The sequence below is a fragment of the Pezoporus occidentalis genome, unplaced genomic scaffold (assembly GCF_034315485.1).
Source record: "Pezoporus occidentalis ecotype Australia unplaced genomic scaffold, CSIRO_AGI_Poc_V1 ctg19, whole genome shotgun sequence".
NCBI classification, from domain to species: domain Eukaryota; kingdom Metazoa; phylum Chordata; class Aves; order Psittaciformes; family Psittacidae; genus Pezoporus; species Pezoporus occidentalis.
In genome coordinates this window covers 1,260,125-1,280,848 of record NW_026913748.1, presented here as the reverse complement: position 1 = coordinate 1,280,848, position 20,724 = coordinate 1,260,125, and the positions used below count along the sequence as shown (strand labels likewise).

Genomic DNA, 20,724 nt, shown 5'->3' with positions numbered 1-20,724 from the left:
CTTTGTGCAGTCTTCATCTTTGAGGTTTTCAGTCTCCCTCTTGGCAACCTGTTACACTGCTTGAGTGTCCTCATGATTAAAAGTTTTGGTGACCATGTCCATTGCTGTTGTCCCCTACCCTCTTCCCACATATTGAGTGGGACCTCTCAGTTTATGCCAGTTGTCTCTTTTCCTTTCATTAACTGCTAATGTGAGAAGCCTGGCTCCATCTTCTTGGTTACCTTTTCATAGATATTAGGAAGCTGTAAGTAGATCCCTCTGAAGTCTTCTCATCTCCAGGCTGAACAAGCTGTTCCCTTAGCTGTTTCTCACAGGGCATGACTCCCAGACCATCTTGGCAGCCTCTGCTGAGCTTGTTCCACTTTATCAGCGTCTTTTCTGGTCTGGGGGGCCCAAAACTGGATGAAGTATTTTAAGTTTGGTCCAACAAGTGCTGATTAGAGAGGGATAATCACATTCCTCAGACTACTGGCTACGCTACTGCTGAAACGGCCAAGGATACTGTTGGCTGCCTTTGTTGCCAAGGCACGCTCCTGGCTCACGGTTAGGTTGCTGAACATGCACCAGGACTCCCAGGTTCTTTTACATGGAGCTGGTCCCCAGCCTGTATCACTGCAGGGGGTTATACTTTTCCAAGACTTCATGTACCCTGCTGAATTTCATAGGGTTCCTGTCAGCCGATTACTCCTATCTCTTTAGGTAACTGTATGACAGCTCTGCCCTCAAGTATATTGACTGTTCCATCCAATTTGGTGTCATCTGCAAACTTGATGAGCATGTATTTTTATCACCACATCACTGCCAAAGATATTTAAAAGAAAAAAAAATCAGGTTTTAGGCTAGGTCCTGGTGGTACTCCCTTTGTTACTGGCCTCCAGATACAGTATAACATATTTATTATCTTCTGAGCTTGATCATCCAACCTGTTTCTACTCAGTTGTCCATCCATCCAGACTGTAATATCTAAACTTATACGTTGAGAGTATTTTCTGACAGTGTTGAAAGCCTTGCTACAATCAAGGTAAATTTTTCCCTGGTCTGCAAAACCACACTTTTTGTTATAGGAGGTAAACAGATTAGTTAGGCATAATTTACACTTAATACATTTATGCTTACACTTACCAGATGCTACCTAATCCTTCACATGCGCAGAAATGTTTTCTTACAGTGTTTTCTCAGGGAACAAAGTGAGGCAGCTGAACCTGTAGTTCCCCAAACTGTTATTTTGCATTTTGTTGTTTTGTTTTTTTCTTTTTTTTTCAAACAGTTGCTTTTCTCCATTTGTTTGGGAGCTCCCCTGATCACTATGACTTTTCAAAGATGGCATAGAGTGACCTTATGAGGACATCAGCCAATTCTGTTAGTGCTCTTGGGTGCAGGCAATTTGGTCCTATGGACTTACACTGGATCAGTTCTGTTGACTAAACTCTGACCTGATCCTTATTCGCTGCTGGCATGTCTCTGAAAACTTTCTCTAATCAGAGGCATGGATGAAGACTGAATCAAAAAAGGCATTGAGTTCCCTCAGTTTCATTTGTTCCACTGCTGCAAAATCTCCTAGCTTGCAACAAAGGTCCCTCTTTGTTCAGCCTCTTAATACAAAAGCAGCAGGTGAAGCTTCAACATTCTTTGCAAGTTTCAACTCCAGCTGAGCTTTGGCTTTCCTGACAGCATCCCTAAATCCCAGGAAATGTTTCTAGGTTATTCTTTTGTAACCTGTCCCTTCTCCATCTTGTGTAAGGGCTTTTTGCATTGAAGCTCACTTTAGTTTACTGCTTAGCCAAGCCAGTCTGCTGATATTTCTAAACGTTTTCCTGAGTATTGTGGTGGACTATTCCTCCTGTGCTTGTAATATGCTGTCTTTAACACATCAGCTTTCTTGAGCTCCTTTGCCTTTTAGGCCTTTCTCACAAGGGATTCCATGGACCTGTTCACTGAACAAGGTGAAATGTGCTCTCCTAAAGTCACAGTCTATAATCTGCTACTTGATTTCCTCACTGTCCTGGGAACTTGAACTCCATGATTGCTACAGCCAAGGCTGCTGTTGATGTTTTTTGTTTCCTTCACATCCCTGAGTAATTCTTCCTTAGTGATAGCAGACCTGGCTGTGTGTTGCCCATCCAGTATCTCTGTTACCCTCTGGAAATCTTGACTGTTTGTATCCCATTTTGATGCTCTTCCAGCAGACATTAGGGTGGTAGAATTCCCTTTAAGACCTAGAGTCTGTGATACAAGGCCTGCTGAGAGTCACTTTAAGAGTAGTTTGCCCATTTCCTCATGTGTGTTGGGCTGTCTAACAAATATTGATCCTGATTCACAAGCTCTCAACAAGCCTTTTGTCTGCTCAACAGAAGAGCTCCTCCATACCTCTGAGCTGCTTTTGCATACAGAGGGTACCCCCTGACATTGTGCCTCTTGCATTTGATTGTATTAATCCTTTGCAGTACTCCAGCTCCCAGGTTGTCCCACCATGTCTTGGTTATTCCTTCTAATTGTTTTATTGTTTTTTACTGGCTAAATCTCTTTACACTTTTTTAGAATATTTGCAGTGTACTGTTTCTCAGTAAAATACTGAGAACATAGACACACTAATCTTAGTTTCTCAAGTCATCATCACTGAAATGAAGAATATTGAACATCATTGAAGAATGTCTTGGTGCTAAATATTTACATAAATGTACTGATTATGTAGAGTGAGTCAAATTAAGACTATATTACTGTTTTACCATGTTAAATATTGTGCTTGTGTTTTAATTATAAATGTTCTTGCATTTTGAAGAAAATTAAAAGTATTGTAAAGGCTTATATAAGAAAGTAATTATAAGCGGAAAAAATAGGCTTAAACCAGACTCTTATATTTCCCTTGAAAAGGCTTGCCATTTCAAGGACTAACATGCTTTACAAAGTTTTGAAGTAAATTATCTGCTTTCCCCACACGTTCAACTTTATAATGGAAACACTGATATACCTTAATTTGATTGTCTTCATTTAAACTTCACGTTGAGACTGTTTAAAAGATATATTTAGAAATAGATAATTTTTAAAATAATTGTGGCTTAAATTGGATTTTCAGGAAAGTAATCTGGTAGAAAAAGCTGATCTTTTGAGGGTAAGTCTGACTTAAATCATCACCGTTGAAGTGTGGTATCTCAAGTGCTCCAATTGTGCAATACTGCATTTAATTAAATTGTGATTTTTGTAAGTTGCTGTCCCTTTCCTTAACTTTCTAATTTAGGTTTGTGCTGGAGAGCAGACTAACTATTGTGTCCTAAATATTCAAGTGTAGTCCCTTAATTAAAAAGACGATATGGAGGCTGGGGTTGTGTGACACTTATATCAGTGCTGGATTGAAAAATTTTACTGTTATGTGATCGTAACAGATATTGTTAGTTCTTCTGTTTCTAAGGACTCCCTTTAATCTAGATTTGAGAAGCAGTCTGGCAGCTCCCTGTCAATAATTCAAATCCTGACAATTTTCAGTAAATTGCAGGGAAGTGATTATGCCCAGAGGGAACTGTTAAATTGGAAATGTTATGGAGGAACAATGGAACTGTAGGATGGGAATGCACGTGGCTGCTCATCAAGAATCTTATTATGAGAAGTTTATTTAGTTTTATAGTAGCTACGTCACTGGACCTGAGGAGTTATTACTTGGCATGGAGAAAATCCAAAAGTAATCTTTGTGGGAGCAGACAGTGACAGAAAGCCAAATTTGTTATTTTTTGCAGTAATTTCTTGGGAAGATACCAGACCTTTTAGATGGTTGCACTTCCTGAGGAAGAGTCATTCTGCTTTCTTCCACCAAGGAAAAAATATAGACATTTTTTGGCAATAGAGCAAAAGCAGCAGCAGCAACATGGAAAAATAGCAACAGGATTCTTTTTTTGCTGCGCTTATTGTTGATTTAATAGACTGCAAAACTGTGAAGGGCCTAAAGTAGGGTCTTCACCTAATATTTAGTTCTGTATGGTTTAAAAAATTAGAGTAATAGTGCATATGTCCATTGTTTGAGGTGGAATTTTTGAGTAATAAGTGCTTTGATGTAGTTACTTTTTTATATTCAAAATTTAGATAACTTCACTGATACAATTTTGTTATAGAAAATCTGAAATTAATTAAATATGAACTATTTATTTATAAATTAAATTGCGATTCTCTTCATGTAGCTCTAAATTAAAATTATAAAGGGCAACTTTTTATCAACTTCTAAAACAACTTCCTAAGTACGTGACAAAGAAAAAGGCTGTGATCCCCTCTCACCCCATAACCACTAGGTGTGAGCAATCTGTGTCAAGACATTTGTTCCTGGTACCTAAGTAGCTAGCTATACATTTGTCATCTATTATTTTACCTCTGTTGGAAAAGTTGAAATAAGTAAAAATATTTACCTTATTATAATAGAATTTTCATATATTTTTTCTCTTCTTGGAATAGGCTTCATGAGTCTGTTCTGCTTTTTATCAGGTTTTGAACGTTGTCCATATCCTTAGCTTTTTTTTTTCTTCTGCATGTTACTTTAGTGTTTTCTACAGAAGATGTATTTCCAGAAAATACATAAAAGTACTTCTGCATCATATTAACTTTGCACACTAAGGGGCCCCAGTTCTGTAAGAAATGCTCTTGCCAATGTCATGTAGATTTTAGGTAGGCAGAGGAACTCATTTATGTGATAATCTGAATAAGAACAAAATAGGTGAGGAATTCAATCAGTTTATTATAAAGTAGTTGCCTCGACATAAGAAAAGAGGTTTGATAAGGAAAATGTGATAGAAATAGATGGGATTAGGACACAGATGATGTAAGGCAAAAAGGTTCAAATGGGCACAAGATCAGAGAATATTTTTAGTAGAAGCAACTAGTGACAGAAGATTTATACAATGCCTTGTTAACAGGTAGTTTTACACTGTGCTACTTTTTTTTTTTTTCTTAACTCCCTTTAGAAGCGCTGAAGCAAATAAGGAATTTTTAGCATATGATTCATTTTATCTTCATGTAGACATCTGTTTTTCTCTGGCTATGAGACAGGTGAGATAAATCCCACCTGAACTATCTACTCCTCTTGGTGCTGGTTCATACTGAAGATGGTAAGGCATTCCTTCTGTCAGTTGATGTAAAATGTTTGGGAACTTGTTAATTTAAAAAAAGAAAAAAATAAAATTAAATGTTAACTGAACATTGTCTGTAAAACTAAACACTTGGAGGATGCCAGTGAAGTCTTAGTTCAGTTGCCTGAGATGCATGTGTTAATGTAGTCTTTAATTGCGCCATCACATGCTTTCCCATCACCCACCCACTCTCCAGTCCTGGCTTTTGTGTATAGGAATTAAGAGTGTAAATTGAGACTGTGTAATGGTAGATGGTAATGTTTATTGGGCCCTTTCCAACTGCTGAAGCAAATGAATACTGCAGGCCATGAAAGAGAAAGGATGCTTGGTTCTAGGTCTCTTCTGCTGTGGACTTACTGTGGAATATTGGGCAGATATGCTGATGGTCACATTTGGACTTTGCAGAGTCCACTCAGTGGAGGATGGCCACTGTACTGTTACATCCAAGTTTTCATGTCTGAACATTCCCTGCTGGATAGTTTCTATAAGGTTGGGTTTTTTCGGTATTTATAATTACACTGTTTTTCCCTGGTTATTTCTGTCACAGATGAAGATAGAAGTGAGTTTTCTAGCTGAGGTTTCTTTCAGTTCATGCCTTTTAAACAAAGAAATATTGTCACACATGACTATGAGTAGAAGACCTTATTGGCAGTTTTTTTTAAAAAAGCTATTTTACGACATCTGTCACAGTGGTAACTGCTAGATGTTTATTGCTAACTAGAGTTGATGAGTTCTCCTTCAGTATAGTTTAAAAGATCATAGATGCAAGACTGAAGCACTTCATCCTAGAATGTTTCATATCAGCACCAGCCTATGATAATGAATGACACTCAGAGAAACCTTGCTAGCAGACACCCTGACTGGAAAGGGACAAGGTCTCTTCAGTTCTCTATTGAGTTAGACAAATGGTATTGCTTTGTTTAATGTATCAAGTTCATGCTTGAATTCAATTAGGTTTCTTGCTCCTTCTTCAGGGTTAAGAACTAAAACTCTTAACTTTTGCTGCTGTAAGAATTATCCAAAGACAGATAATTTTGTCCATGTAATTCCATATTCAAAACAAACCTTTGCTGCTCTTCTAGCTGTTAGTAACTCCAAAGTAGGTAATAGTTTTCAACCTTACTCTGTTCATATAAATGCGTTTTTCTAGTACAATGGCAGATACTTCAAAGTTCATTTAAGTTCAACTGAGCTTCTACATAATATAAACCTATAAAAAAGTAGTATCAGAGCAATCTGGCACAGGGTTTCCTTTTTGTAAAACAACAAACAACAAAAAAATCACAAACAAGCAAAACAAAAACAAACAGAAAACCCCCAAAAAACAAAAACAAAAGGAAACACCACCACCCCAACCCACCCCCCCAAAAAAAAAACAAAACCAGACAAACCCCCAAAACTCCAAGTTTCGTTTTTACCATACTTTTATCTTCATGCTTTTAATTAATCTTTTTAAATTTAACTTTATATGGAATGAAGTCCTACGAGTGGATCTGAAGTAACTCGGGTAACTAATTTGATTGCTTAAAATAGCATTATTATATGTTGAATTAATGTATAGTGTCATCTTCAAATTAGTTATTTCTTAAGTTGTTGTGTTTTGGGTTTTTTTTGAACCAGTGAATTATCCTTTCTGGGAAAAGGATGATACTCTTTACCACAGAAATGATTCTATAAACATGGACAGAGCCCTAGCCATCTTCATTTGTGCTTTTGATGGCACAAAGAGATGAAAAGAATGCCTCTCCTACTGAGATGGGCTTGACAGTACTTTTGAAACTTTTAGACGTGGTTAGTTAAGACTTTCTGTAGTAAGCTTTGGAATATTCATGAGATAGCACAAATTACATGGATTCAACATTTTAGAAATATATTCAAGACTAATAAAACAAACCTTACAGTGTAACTTATTTTGTTATATCATATCCTCGTGTAAAATGAAATAAGCTGTGGCACAATATTTGAGTACTAATGCACACACATTAGATCAGCATTTTATGTCTTGTCCTGTTTATATGAATTCTAGTTGAAGAATGAATAAACTTTTCCTTTTCTTTGCTCCAGTTAGTACTGTGTGTATCTGATGGGGGACTGGAACTCTTTCCTGGAAAAGAAAGAGTATGGGGAGAAAAAGAGATTAAATGAACTCTGCTTCTAATAGCAAATATCCTTAGTTGGCATTGGGTAGTAGAGGCAAAAAAATAAACATAGAAAAAGTTAATATCACAGTTTGGTTTTCTCAGTGGAAAGCTACAAGGTAATAGTCACAGAGCATAGCATTTAAATTAAGCATGTGATTATCTTAATTAATGCCCAATGGTGTATGTATAATAATACTTTTTCTTCCTGTAGACATATATGTATACATATGTAAAATGTGTGGAAATTATAGTGATGTAGGTAAGCTCAAGGCATCTGTAGACAGAAAGGACTGAACCTGGCTTTCAAAGACCAGTCAATCCCTTCATCTGCTGGTTTGCGTTGGAGTTCTAGGCTCAGCACAGTATTTATGGAACAGATACCACTCATTTAATGCAGTGCTGTTCTTGTTTGAGGGTATTATTTCAGAAAGTGTCAGTTTAGGGCTCAGGGAAATAGAGAAGTTTGGCAAGAAGCACCAGAAGTCTTGGCTATGCTTCCTATATGAATCTCTGAGACAAAACTTTTCTTCAACTGTGTTCTCTTCTTACCTCTTGATAACTTGTACTGGATAATATCCCCCTCCCAGACTTTTCATTCTCTTGTGGTTAGACTAAATTGAGGGGTTTGGAGCAGAGGTACACCAGAATGTTTTATTTATTTATTTATTTATTTATTTTAAGAGCTGAATGGTTCTTGACCTCTGTGCAGAGAGATTTCACATAGTGACTTTTCTTTTGGCTAAGTGGATACATTGTGCTTAAATTTCTGCAAAGCAGAAGTTTTTCTGTTTAACCAAGCCTGCAAATCTAATGTGAATTGAATAATATTTAATTTGTAAAAGTTAAAGCTGAGAATTGTGTGGAAATATTAGGTTTTGACCTGGAAAAAAAACAGAGGAAAAAGAAAAGTTTTAAGTTAACTTCAGGTTTTCCGAGTTATTTACAAGACTCTTATTCAGACAGAATAAGCCAAAACAGCAAGGTCTCTGGCCCAGTTCCCTCTATGTATTTTGACAAGAAACAATATTAACAAACTAGTTTTCCTGTGACTCAATTCCTATTATTAGCTAGCTTTGCCCACCTATTTTATATTTTGTGTTAATGTAGACATGCAAAGCTTCATTTGATAGATGTTCCCCCAATTAAAATTCTAAAATTCATCTTCAGAATTTAATGTCTATAAAATATACTTTTCTTTCAATTTGTAAGGTATCCTTTTAGGATAAGTAGGCAGGAGCATGGAGGAAGCATTTAGAAAGTTGAAAAATTAGTCATCATCTCACTCTTGGCTATGTCACTTGCAGTAATAAAGCCATTGCTATTGCTTTGGGGTTTTGGCCGAGGGATTTACAGCATTATAGATGTACCTAGATATTCTACCACAGGTGCCAATAGCAGCTCAAGAGTTCAGGGTGTGTGAATGAATGTAGAGTTGTTTTATACAGTCCATGTTATAGGTAAAGCTACTGGTGTCTGAGCTAAATAGAGTGATGTTAGGTTACCCTCAACATGCTATGTTTCTGCTTTGATTTGTACTATAAACCTGACTATTAGGAAAAAGAAAAAGTGAAACTTCAGTAGCTGTACTGTTGAAGGCAAGATTTAACAGGCTACATTTTTTTCTTCTTTTTTTTTTTTTTGAGTTGTCCATCCTACTCACTTTTTAGATGTTGCAGGAAAGTGGCTAGTGTTTCTTAAAGTTTGGATAAAGAAACTGTAGGTTAATTGGAAAGAGAAGATGAATTATTGCAATAGATTGCAGCCAATCTGCTTCACAAATAAAAAAATTCTTAGAGGAGGAGCTGAGAATGAATGGAATTGCTTTTGCTGCTTTTGCCTGACGTTAACTTTGGCTTTATAAAACTTAAATTAAAAAAAAAGGGGGGGGGGGGGAATATCTCCAAACAAACCAACACAAACACCAAAGCTGTCAGGAAGGCATTCTCATAACTGAATTTAGCATCGCAGCCATATCTAGCTTCATTGGAATTTTTTGTCAAAAACATTGGGACTAGAAGGCTGGGGGTTTTCTTGCTTGTTTTAATTTTTCGAGTCACTATTGTCACTGCAGAGAATCTACGTACTTTAAGTGCATGAAAGCTGATTGTTCAACTTCAGAAGAAGGGTCCATGAACCCAGGAGATTGCCTCTGACACTGGCAATAAATACATGCCTTGTAAAAATAGAGAATCTTTATGATACTTTTCCTGAGTGCTGTCTTAATCTCCAATTTCAGTTCAGGGTATTTTTGGGACAGAGTTTTAACTGTCATTCCTGGAATTGAGGGGTTTTTAACAGAATGGGTCTTTTGTGCCTCTTGTTATGATTTTATTTCTTCCTTTATTCTTACATTGTTGTTACATGTTGTTACCCTAACTATTCTATGATTAGCTGGTATTCAAAGGTGAAAAAACCTCTGTACATAAAAAAGTAAAAGGGGAGGGTATAAGTTATAAAAATTATAAATTATAACCAATTTATAATTTTTTCTAATTGTGAGCAGTGTTGTTCAGGGGAGCCCTTTCAACTCCTCCTGAGTGGAAAGATGCATTTATAAATGGCCAGTGAAATGCATTCTTGGAGTTGTAACTGCTTCTTCTCACTTACCAGGTCTGGGTAGATCAAGGTGCACTTTCAAAAGAACTTCATTTTCGGTGGCTAATTTTATTTTTTTTTTTGACACAAAATCCTTGGTTTTTCCTGTGAATCTGCAAGAATGAATTTTCTTTTTTTCCTTTTTTTTTTTTACATATTCAGAATAATGTAGTCTGCCTGGCAGCCTGCTCTATTTTGATTTTTATATAATATGTGTGGTTTGCAATTCTGAGGGAGCAAGACATGATGTAGTTTTTTCAGTACTGCCTGTTGGAGCTTTATCTGTACTATAAATGTACTGTAAATAATACTGTAAATGCTAATCACTCAAGAGTTCAAATCCAAAAGTGATCCCAAATGGAGTCTATAATACATGCAGTGTGGATGGTTCAAGGTACAGGACCATGAAATGAACAGTCTAAATGTAGTTTAGGTGCCCTCACAGATTCCTTCTTATCCTTCTGCAAGTGTTGAAATAAAGCCGCTATATCAATCAGATTCAATCACATTTTTTTATGTCAAACTGCATGGACACTTCATAATTAAATTACTAAGTTTTTTCTGTAGCCATTTTTTTTGTAGTTGATGAAAACAGTGTGTGATTTATGGCAAACAGTGATGTTCATCATGTATAATTACTATCTATTTAAATAAACTTGAAAGCAGATTGATATTTTGAAGTACTTTCATGTAGCACAAAAGACTCAAAAATGTGATAGGCTGTTAAATTGGGAGTCATGTTCTAGTGAAACTTTTTTTTTTCCCCACTTAAGAGCTTATGAGCAAAACAGTAACTGGAGGTTTAAAGAAAGTACTTGTATTTGAACTTTTATGGAGAAGTTAGTTTTGTGTTGCGGCTCGGAGTATTACTAGATGCTGAATTCATTACCTTTCCTTGTAATATTTTTAAGCAAACTATTATGTTGGACAGTACTTCTACACTGCTGTTTGATTTAAAAGATCAAAGCTGTTCTCTGAAGCATTTTGATTAACTGTGAAGACTGGCTATGTTCAACACTAATAGGTATACTAAAGTGCTGCCAAGATTAATGTGGAGATGACCCTGTGCCTATTTTCAGAATCGCAGGGGGGAGAATTCTGTCAACAGTGAAGATGCATTTGATAAAAGGCCGAAGCAGTGGGGATCCTTTCTGTCAAGCAGTAGAGGAAGTTGTACAAGATTTGGATTTGAAGATTAAAAATATTATAGATTCACAACATGAAGCCTTGACTGCCAGCACTACTGGACTTAGTCCAGCACGGGTAATGGGACTTCTTTTGTTCTTTTTACTATCTAGCTTTAGAAGAAAGCAAATGTCTTTTGCCTGCTTATTTTTATATTTTAAAAGACTTTCTATAGAGTATTAACTTTTGCTAACAGTACAGAGCAGTGTCATTTCCTCTACATTGTGGTTTTAAACTTGTTGAAAGACTTATACTTGAGGATTACAGTGTGGATTTCAAAAAGCTGATTAACTTAAACTAAACTTCTTACCTCAAAATTGTAAATAAAATATTCTTCAAAACTCAATTTGTTGTACAGATGTTATAGATGTAGATACTTATAACCATGATGTTTGCCACTAATTGCAAGCCAACAGAGTTATAGATTTCCAAATAAAAATCCTCATGAAAGTGGAATTTAGATTTCAGAACGTGTATCAGTAATTTTGATTAGAATACACAGGTTTTAATTAGCTCAGCATCAATATTTCCAAGGGTAAGGCATTCAAAACATGGTTAAATAAGAATTCCAAAACATGGGAAAATGTGGAGATGGAGGGGAGTGAAAGTAGACCCCCAACCAACCAGTGTCTTTTTCCTCTATTAGTGTTTGAAGACAGCAATGAAACTATTAATGACTTTAGTCTCATAGAAAGAATTAGGATACTTACAGTTCTTTGTCAAGTGTGGAGAACAGAATACAGACTTTCTATTTGTGGGTTTTTTTTTTTTTGTACTTGAATCTACTCAGGTTTATGTTATGATCTCTTTTGTGATGAAAACATCAACTAGCTTTAATTATTTTATTTTACATTTTTGGTATATAAACTATCCAATTCCATGTATTTTTAGCTAGGAAACTTTTTTAAAACTACAAACACGTTGAATGTACATTATTAGAATGCTTTGTTTTGAGAAATCACTGGAATTACCTCATGGTAACATGAAATTTAAACAAATTTTAATCAGGTTTCCAGTGTGCTTTTTCTTCTGAGTCTTTCATCACTGTATTTCCCTTTTTCCTTATCATATCCTTCTATTTCTTTCTCTTTCCCATCTGAAATATTGATCTTCATCATTAGTTGTGTGTATTTAGCTACTTGTATTACCAATAAAATTTAAGTTTAGATATAAGTAATGTAAAACTATTTTACTAAAACTTTGCTCTTCAGAGAAATTAATCACAAAATTACTTTTCCAAAATGTTTCATGTTTTTTGTTTTCCGTAGTTCATGTTCGTAGTCTAATGACTGTAGAAACGTTTACCACTATCCTTGTTGAGGCAGAATACAGAAAAGCTGGTTGTATCCTGATGTTGTTAGGAAATGTGGTTAAATACTTAATTCCATTGAAAGCAATGTAAAGTTAATGTTTTTTTTTCAAAATGGGCACCTGAGGGCAGCTTATGAACTTAATTGTATTACTGAAAGCCTGTGGTTCTATGTTGAAGTTTTTGCCAATTCTTGAGTTTAAGTTGATTGCTGGAACATCCCATCAACTTGTGGAAGAGCAAATTCTACTGGAACATTTCTCAGTGAGGAAATTTGAGTACACAGCAGAGGATGACAGGCTTTAAGCTAATCCTTTTCACCATACCCAGTACAACACATCCATACTTGCCAAAGTATGGATGTAACTGAGAGCCATCAGAGGTAACTGTGGTCTGGATCTGACTGATGTGCTGCTTAGTTTGACAAATCTAGTGCTGTATTGGGTTTACATGGCAAGGTTTTGGTACTGGGGGGAGAGCTGTAAGGTCTTGTGTGCAGAAATACCAGAAGCTGGCCCCATGTCAGAGAGAGCAAGCCAGCTCCAGGATGGGACCTGCTGCTCGCCAGGCCAAAACTGAGCCAGTCAGTGCTGGTTGTAGTGCCTCTGTGATAACATATAAGAAAGGGCAAAAAATGCTGCACAACAGCAGCTGGGAGAGAGGATTGAGAATACATAAGAGAAAAAACTGTAGTCACCAACCTCAGTGAAGGAGTGGGAAGAGGTGCTTCAGGCACTGGAGTAGAGATTCCTCTGCAGCCCATGCTGAAGACTGCAGATGCAGGTTGCCTCCCTACAGACCATGGAGATCCATGGTGGAGCAGATAGCCACCCTGCAGCCTATGGAGGACCCAGGCTGGAGTAGGTGGATGTACACTGAAGGAAGTTGTGATCCTGTTGAGAACCCATTCTGGAGCAGGTTTGTAGCGGAAACTATAGCCCGTGCAGAGGAGCACATGCAGCAGATTTTGTGGCAGGACCTGTGACTTCATAGGGGACCTGTGCTTGGAGCAGTCTGTTCCACCCTGTGGAAAGGACTAACCGTGTAATAGTTCTTGAAGAACTGTAGCCAGTGTGAAGGACCCACGCTGCAGAAGTTTGTGAAGGACTGTATCCTATGAGAGGCACCCCGTACAGGAGAAGAGGAAGAAGCAGCAGCAGACATGAAGTGTTAGGAACTGACTGCAACCCTTGTTCCCTGTCCCCCATGCCACTTGAGGGAAGGAAGTAGAAGAGCTGGGAGTGAAGTTGAGTCTGGAAAGAAGGGAGGGATCCTATTCTGATTCATTGGCAATTAATTACATTAATTACATCAATTTCCTTAAGTCTGTTTTGCCCTTGGTAATTGGTAAGTGAACTCCCTGTCCTCATCTTGACCCCATGAGCTTTTCGTCATATTTTCTCTCCCTGTCCTCTTCATGAGGTGGGATAGAGCAGCTTGGTGGGCACCTGACAGCTAGCCACGATCAACCCACCACAGTCCTTTGTTGTGCCCAATATGGGGCCTCTTGAATTAGAGATAAAGACATTAACTGGGAGAGGTACTGGGTAAAATGTAAACTGAACACTGTTAGAGAGCAGAGTAAAGGTGGGGAATTTTTGTTTCTGTAATTGGTGAAAGGACAAGAGGTTGAGTGTGTGTAAATTGTCCACCTTTGTCAGTGTTGTGAAGCTATTTTGATTTTGGTGTGGAGAATAATTTTTTGTTCATGTAAATGAAGCTTGTGAAGATTGTGTGCTGAATGATATTGTAATGATAATCTTAAATATGTGATTCACAGAGATGAAGGGTGGAAAAGGAAGCTTAGGCAAATGTTAAGAGATGGATATCAAATTGCATATTTTAGTGGAGCTTGGTTGGAAGAACATTTTACTAATCATATAGAGGGGTAGGTTACTAATTAAAAAATAAAGCAAACAGAACAAAGCAAAACAGATTAAAAAAAAAAAAAAAACTACCTGTAAGTTTTCCAAATGAATTTGAGGTGTATAAAAAAAAAAATTGGAGCATCTGTATTGTTCCATTAAGATCTCATGACAGCAAAGATGGATGCTCTGTGCTGAATTTCACATACAGTTTGTTTTTTTGTTTTGTTTTGTTTTGTTTTTTATTTTATAAGGAAACTTCCAAACCCTGAAGCTGTAATTTTTCAGGAAAGAAGTTCTGGTTTTGTTAGGATGTTATGTTTTTTTTTTTTCATACATAAGAGACTGAATTGAGCTCTTTGAGTGCAAATTTAAAATATGATCCTAACTACAGCACTGAATATTATGCCTCCACTATCTCCTGGGAAGGCTGCTCCCTCATAAAATGTACCTGAAAAGAGTCACTTTGTTAGAAAAATATTTGCTTTTCTCCTGGCAGTGGCACTTTTCTTCCATCATTGCTCAGTTTTCCTGCAAATACCTGTTTTATAAGAAGCCAGAACTCCAGGAAAATATATGACTTTATGCAGCAGGAAGCACTACTTTGTGTTGCAGCCTGCATGAGTGACTAATAGGAATTATGATTAATTTCTTCCTGAGAAAATTACTACTGTAAATGGAAACTGGCTGGTGTTTCTGGAACTAACCAGAATAGTCTGAAGTAGCTAATGGTCACTACCCTTGAAAGACTGATCAACTATTTCACTGAAAAAGTAATTTAAATAATGAATACAAGCTTCCTAATAAACAAGACTTTTTATGGCAGGGATTGTTGTCTTGCCTGAAGTTCTTATTGTGCCTGGGACAATAGGATTTTGTTCTATGGCTAGTACACCAAGTCACTGTTGTTGTAGTACAAGAGATTTCTGAAGGACATCTTCTGGCAGTTAGGAGGTTATATTATACTCTAAAGATTATTTTCTTCCTTTTGTGTATCATCAGTCAAGATGATGCCAGATTTGTACTTTTCTCATTAAGACAATTTTACCATGACACATATGACATTTTATAAAAATCTGTGATGTGGTGATGGAATGACTGAAGAGGTTCAGAATAAACTTTGAGGAAATTAAATAGTACTGAAATAGGCCAATTCTGTAAAGCCAAGTAACAACCATTTCTGTAATTGCTATTTCTAGCTATTGATTATAACTTATACTAACTGACTGACATGTGTTGCTATGGTTTCTTGAAATCTACATACACTAATTGATGTCATCAAATAGAGAGAGAAATAGAATTTGATCTTTTAAAGTCTGTATTTAAAAGCAGTTAGCTGATTAGATAAATGCAGTTCATTGCTTATCCTGTCCTGAACCAAGTTAGGCTATCCGATGTTCCCATGTATTAGTAAGAACGCCTGTAGTTTTTAAAATCTACTACTGTGTGTTAAGCCCTAAATTTCTTTATGGAACTCTTAATACTTTTAAGGAAAAATACAGCAAACTTGCAATTCTTGCAGTCCCATAGTGGCTATGGAGTTCTACATCTGTACTGCTGACTGTAGCATTGAGCACTTCCAGATGTGGATTGTTATTTTCTTTAAGGAATTCTTTATTCTTGAGGAAAATCGTGAGGAATCTATCCTGTTCTGAACAACAGGAGATTGTGCCAAGTACCTCTGTTGTCAAATCTTGATGAAAATCTCACTTCTAACCAACTGCTTTAGCAGATTCAGTTAGTCAGAGGAGTTGGACTTCACCGGAATGTGTTTGTGTACCCCATAGCACTCAAATTGGTTGTGAGAAAATAATCATGGTTTCATCACAGATTTGTATATTTATCTGTGTGACTTGCTCATCAGTGTATACCTCCAGCTGGCAGCGATCTAAACTTTACTAATTACTTGGGATGAGCAAGAAACTTTCCCATGGGCAGTTTCCCCATAAATGCTTACTGTGAAAGGGAAGGAGAGTATTCTCACCCCTTGTGCTGATATGGGTTGCTTTTGGAGGTGAGCTATTAGTCTGGCTTGTTGACCTTTCCTGTTGTGTGTTCGTTTTAATTTTTTGCTTTCAGCCAAAATTGCATTCTGTAAATCATGGCACTGCATATTGTGGCAGAGATACTGTAAAGGTCTTACTAGTTCTTCTGGATGAAGAAGCTGTCAATCCTCCCACCCAGAACAAAGCAGAACTATTATATGACAATGAAAACTTAAATCTGTTTGGAATCACCTCTGTTTTGACACTCTTCAGGTGAGTACTAGAAGATTTCTTTTTGTGTTGGCTTTGTTTCTTTATTTTTAAAATCTTCTACTAAGTGGCTAACAAAGCATTGGTATTACTTCTACATAGCAAATGACCAAAATGCAGGCTATTGTGAGGTTAGGTTTCCCTATTTAGGTGTAAAGGGAAAGCATTCTTAGAACAGTCTGAAGTTCTCAAAACTATTCTACTTCCCCATTGCATTTTCTGTATCTTCAGGGTACTTTTGTAATATGGACTTTTTGAGCTAGTAGATTTCTGAGCTGCACAAAACCCACTGCAACAAATTTCCAAGTACTCATCTCTTGATTTTGGACTCTTAAGTTCAAATACTGTCTGTTCAATACCTAATTAGATTACTAGTCAATTTGAAGATGCCTCCTTTGTCTAGCTATGACACCAGGGATTTATTTTTTTTTTATTATTATATCCTTTGTTTTATCTACATAGTAATTATTTTGTAGAGACAGTGTTAAATAGTTTTTTCTTATCTACCATTCAGGATAGTATTGCACAAAGGATGATGAAACAAAATTACATGCATGAAGATTTATTAATCATGTCTGTAGCTGATGTCATAAATTTGCTTTAATGGTGAAAGATACTTTTCGACAACAATAAAAAGAAGAGGGAGAATAGAGGAAGAAAAAAACCTCTTCCTGGTGCCTTGCTGAGTGAGAAGTAAAGCAGCCAGGGTTCAAAGATAAGCATCCTTTGTAGTACAGTGGTTAGTTACCCAAAAGTCCTTTTCTCAAGGTAAATATATTGTCTTCATGAGGACCTGCTGTAGCCCTTTATTGGTTGTCCCTGCTTTTGGTACTTTTAGGAGTGATTGGAGCATCTGTTCATCAGGGCAGGGGCTGTGTGGCCAGTTGCTCATCAAGCTCTGTGCTTGCACAGTTTTGGGGCTCACCAAGATAAAAGATGATTTACACTGGAAAGGGTAGGAACACTGGGGAAGATGAGGGTGTTTCTTACGCTCATGGCAGGTTTTTCCCATGACCGAGCATAACAACACTATTGGGGTGTGGAGATGTAGGGCTGTGAGGATGACAGCAAGGAAAGAGAAAAACAGTGACAGGTCCTAAAACAGAAGATGGAGGATTCTAAAAGTCAAAGAATTCAAAGGTTTCATTAGATTTATCATTCAACATATTTTATGAAAGAAAAGGAAGCATATTCTAATAGAACTTAAAATTGGCTTCCCTAGTAAGAATTCCAAATAAACCTGTAGCTTTTACTATAAATGGCTGCTTGTAACAACATGTTGTGGAATATTTCTTTCACTTCTCAAGTATCTGTGGATAGCTGTAGTTATACATTTCTGTTTCATTATCTAACAAGCATAAAATAACACTGATTTTAGTCTCTTATTTTTCTATTACTTCAGATTCAGGAAAATTGCTTCATTAATTTAATAAACCTCTCCATGGCTGTATTTTTATCAGAATAAGGAGCTTGATCAGATTTAGGTTAATGCTCTATGTGAATGGAATCGAGGCCCACCTGAATTCTTATGAATTAAACAGTGCTATTATTCAGAGCTAGAAAACTTGATTATTTTTTTTTAAGAAATTCTAATTTAAAATGGGTTTAAAACCACTTATTTTTGAATAAGAGTGCCTACTGAGTGCTCTGATTTCATTTACCTAATTTGATTTTTTAGCTGAATTAATTTTCTTGAATTGAATATTCTTGAAAGGATCAACATTTGATTTTCAGTGTAGGTGTAAGCAGCTACTGCTGCTTGGGACTCTATATTGTAATCTAGACAATTCTTGTGATTTTACTTAGTTATTCTTAGTGGTTGATTTGATTTAGATTTTATTTTCCAGTGTGTGTGTGTGTATGTATATATGTATATTTAATATTAAATGTATGCTTCCATTTAAAAAATTGATTTTGAAGTAATTTAGTCAAAGTATTGAATTTATGATCCTAAATGTTTTGGGAATAAAAAAAGAAACTTGAAAACAACACCTGTTCTCAAATCTGTGTTTTTGCATTTCTCTAACAGCTTTACTGTAAGGTTCCAATTGCTTTATGAATGCTGAACACCTTAATACTACACAAGATATTAGCTAAGGTGTCACTCTGATTTGCAGCAATGTATCTCTATGATACAGCACTTTTTTGTTAATGCTTATGTCTCAAATATTTGTCTAGAGTGTTTGCAGACCTTTTGCCAATCTATAGTTAACAGTAAATCTGGAACAGTTTACAGGATAAATGGCACTACTTTTGGCAATAAGCATCACTGCAGTTTTCAGTCTCTTAGTTAATCTGATTCTGTGTATTAGATTGTTGGTCACCTCATATGGTAGTTATTCTTTTATGGGGTTTTATCACATGGTAGTTATTCTTTTGAGGTTTTTTCACAATGCTTTTTGTTATTTCTAGAGATTTCATTCCAGGAGTATCCCAAAATATGTTTACACTTTGTGGGTAGCTTTGTCTGGGTTCTGGTCAGTTGGAGAGATCATTGTCTTCAGGTGAAATCTGAGATTAAATGAGAGTTTCTCTTTCACAAAACTTCAGCATTTCAGGAATTCACCTTGCTTTCTAGATCAGTTGGGTGTGTTTAGAAATCCTGCAAAAAGCTACTGCTGAGAAGTATCTATTGTGTTGTTCAACTTTTTGTTGGCTTTCTTTAATTAAAAATATTTTCGTTGTAATTTGTGGAATTCATGTGTATTCAGGAACTGAAAACGTGAACCCTGACTATACATCCTTAGTAAACATCCTAACCAAAATGAAGCTTTTCTTATTTAATGCGTCCTTTAGTATATCCATCAAATATTTTCCTTTTGTAAGCACCTCATTTCAGTTTTCTGGAAAATATTTTTATATAATTAATGATATTATTTATTTTTAGAGTTAAATTTTGCATGACTATGGAATGAAGTGTTTTCATAACCTTTTTCCATAAAGGTTATCTTCCTATCCTATTAAAGCTAAATCCAGTTAATTTCTTTTCTTGCTTTTTAAGTTTCCTTCTTTTTAAGGAATGCCTGTGTTGATCTGGTATGCAGACCAAAGGATCTCTCAAACCCATTTCTGTGGGCACTGAAAAGGAAACTAACCTATCCATGTGCTGGAGAAGCAGTGGAAATTTAATCAGTTGCTTATTCTGAGGAGTCATCAGTTGATAGAAAAATGGGATGCTGAGAATTTAGTCATTACAGGTTACAAAGGCGCATGAACCAGAATACCAGTGTAGACATGGTGAAGCTACATGTTTTTTTGCAATTTAAATAACAAAAACACTGCAAGGTCCTGTAGAAATTTTGCACCACAGACAAATAGAAATAAACAAAATAGAGTGGGCTAATTTTTTTTTAATAATTGAGTAGTATGAACTAAATAAATGAAATGAGTTATTTTTGAAAAGAAAAAATAATGCCCTCATATGCACAGTCTTGCCATAAGCATAAACAGAGGAAGTAATTATTTACAGATGCACAGATTTGTTCTTATTTCAACCCCAAAACTCCTTTTTACATGCATTGATAATTTTGTTGCGTTATATATATAAAAAAAAATTCATTAATGTATGTAACTATTCACATACTGAAATATAGGAGGATTGAAGCATTTTGTTTGTTTGAGCATTTCTATTGAAAAGTCTGTAAATATGAGGAAAGTTATTCTGGATGTGAACCAGATGCTGTTCAAGGGGATTTAAGTAGGATGGTGACCTGGTAACACAACACCAGCATTGCAAATGATAATGTGGTTGCGGCTCTGTAATATTGTAAACATACTGCAAAATACCAGAAATTGTAACTGTAAGTTTGATTTCATTTTGCTGTCTTTACTTGTCACAGTACATGTGGTTACCTAAGAAAACAGAAAACAAAGTAAGGCTTGGAGAGCAAAGACACTTCCAGTTCCTGAGGGACTTGGTACGGTAACTGGTTTTCTTAATAATTGCATTTATACATTCTAAATACTTCTTATCTCTTTCTAATATAGGTCTCCAGCACAATCCAATGTATCTTCTCCAAAACCCCTTAGACAGCGTATTCAGGAATCTATGGATGAAAAAAAAATGAAGGTACTGTGTAGAAATTGCTATGTGACTATAGGTGTACTGAAACAATAAGGCTAAAATGAAAACAACTACATTTTAGCGTTACATTTTAGTTGAGTATTTGAGAATTTTAACCCATAGATAAAGAAATGTGATTAAACTGTGGTAATTAGCCCAACTGCTGTATTGTGAATGGAAATATCTAAAATGTAAGAAGAGAGAGG

At 36.1% G+C, this 20,724-nt stretch overlaps 1 protein-coding gene across 5 annotated transcripts in view; it reads left to right on the top strand.

Annotated features, from left to right (window-relative positions):
- The window catches only part of PARPBP (PARP1 binding protein), a 53,176-nt gene that overhangs the window by 17,067 nt on the left and 15,385 nt on the right, over positions 1–20,724 (top strand). For 4 of the 5 annotated variants that reach the window (XM_062616360.1, XM_062616361.1, XM_062616359.1 and 1 more), the window contains 3 exons: positions 10,921–11,104; positions 16,280–16,458; positions 20,443–20,524. In XM_062616360.1, the coding sequence (XP_062472344.1) occupies positions 10,921–11,104; positions 16,280–16,458; positions 20,443–20,524 (445 nt within the window). The remainder of the gene's footprint in view (positions 1–10,920; positions 11,105–16,279; positions 16,459–20,442; positions 20,525–20,724) is intronic. The other variant, XM_062616358.1, reaches the window with a different exon arrangement.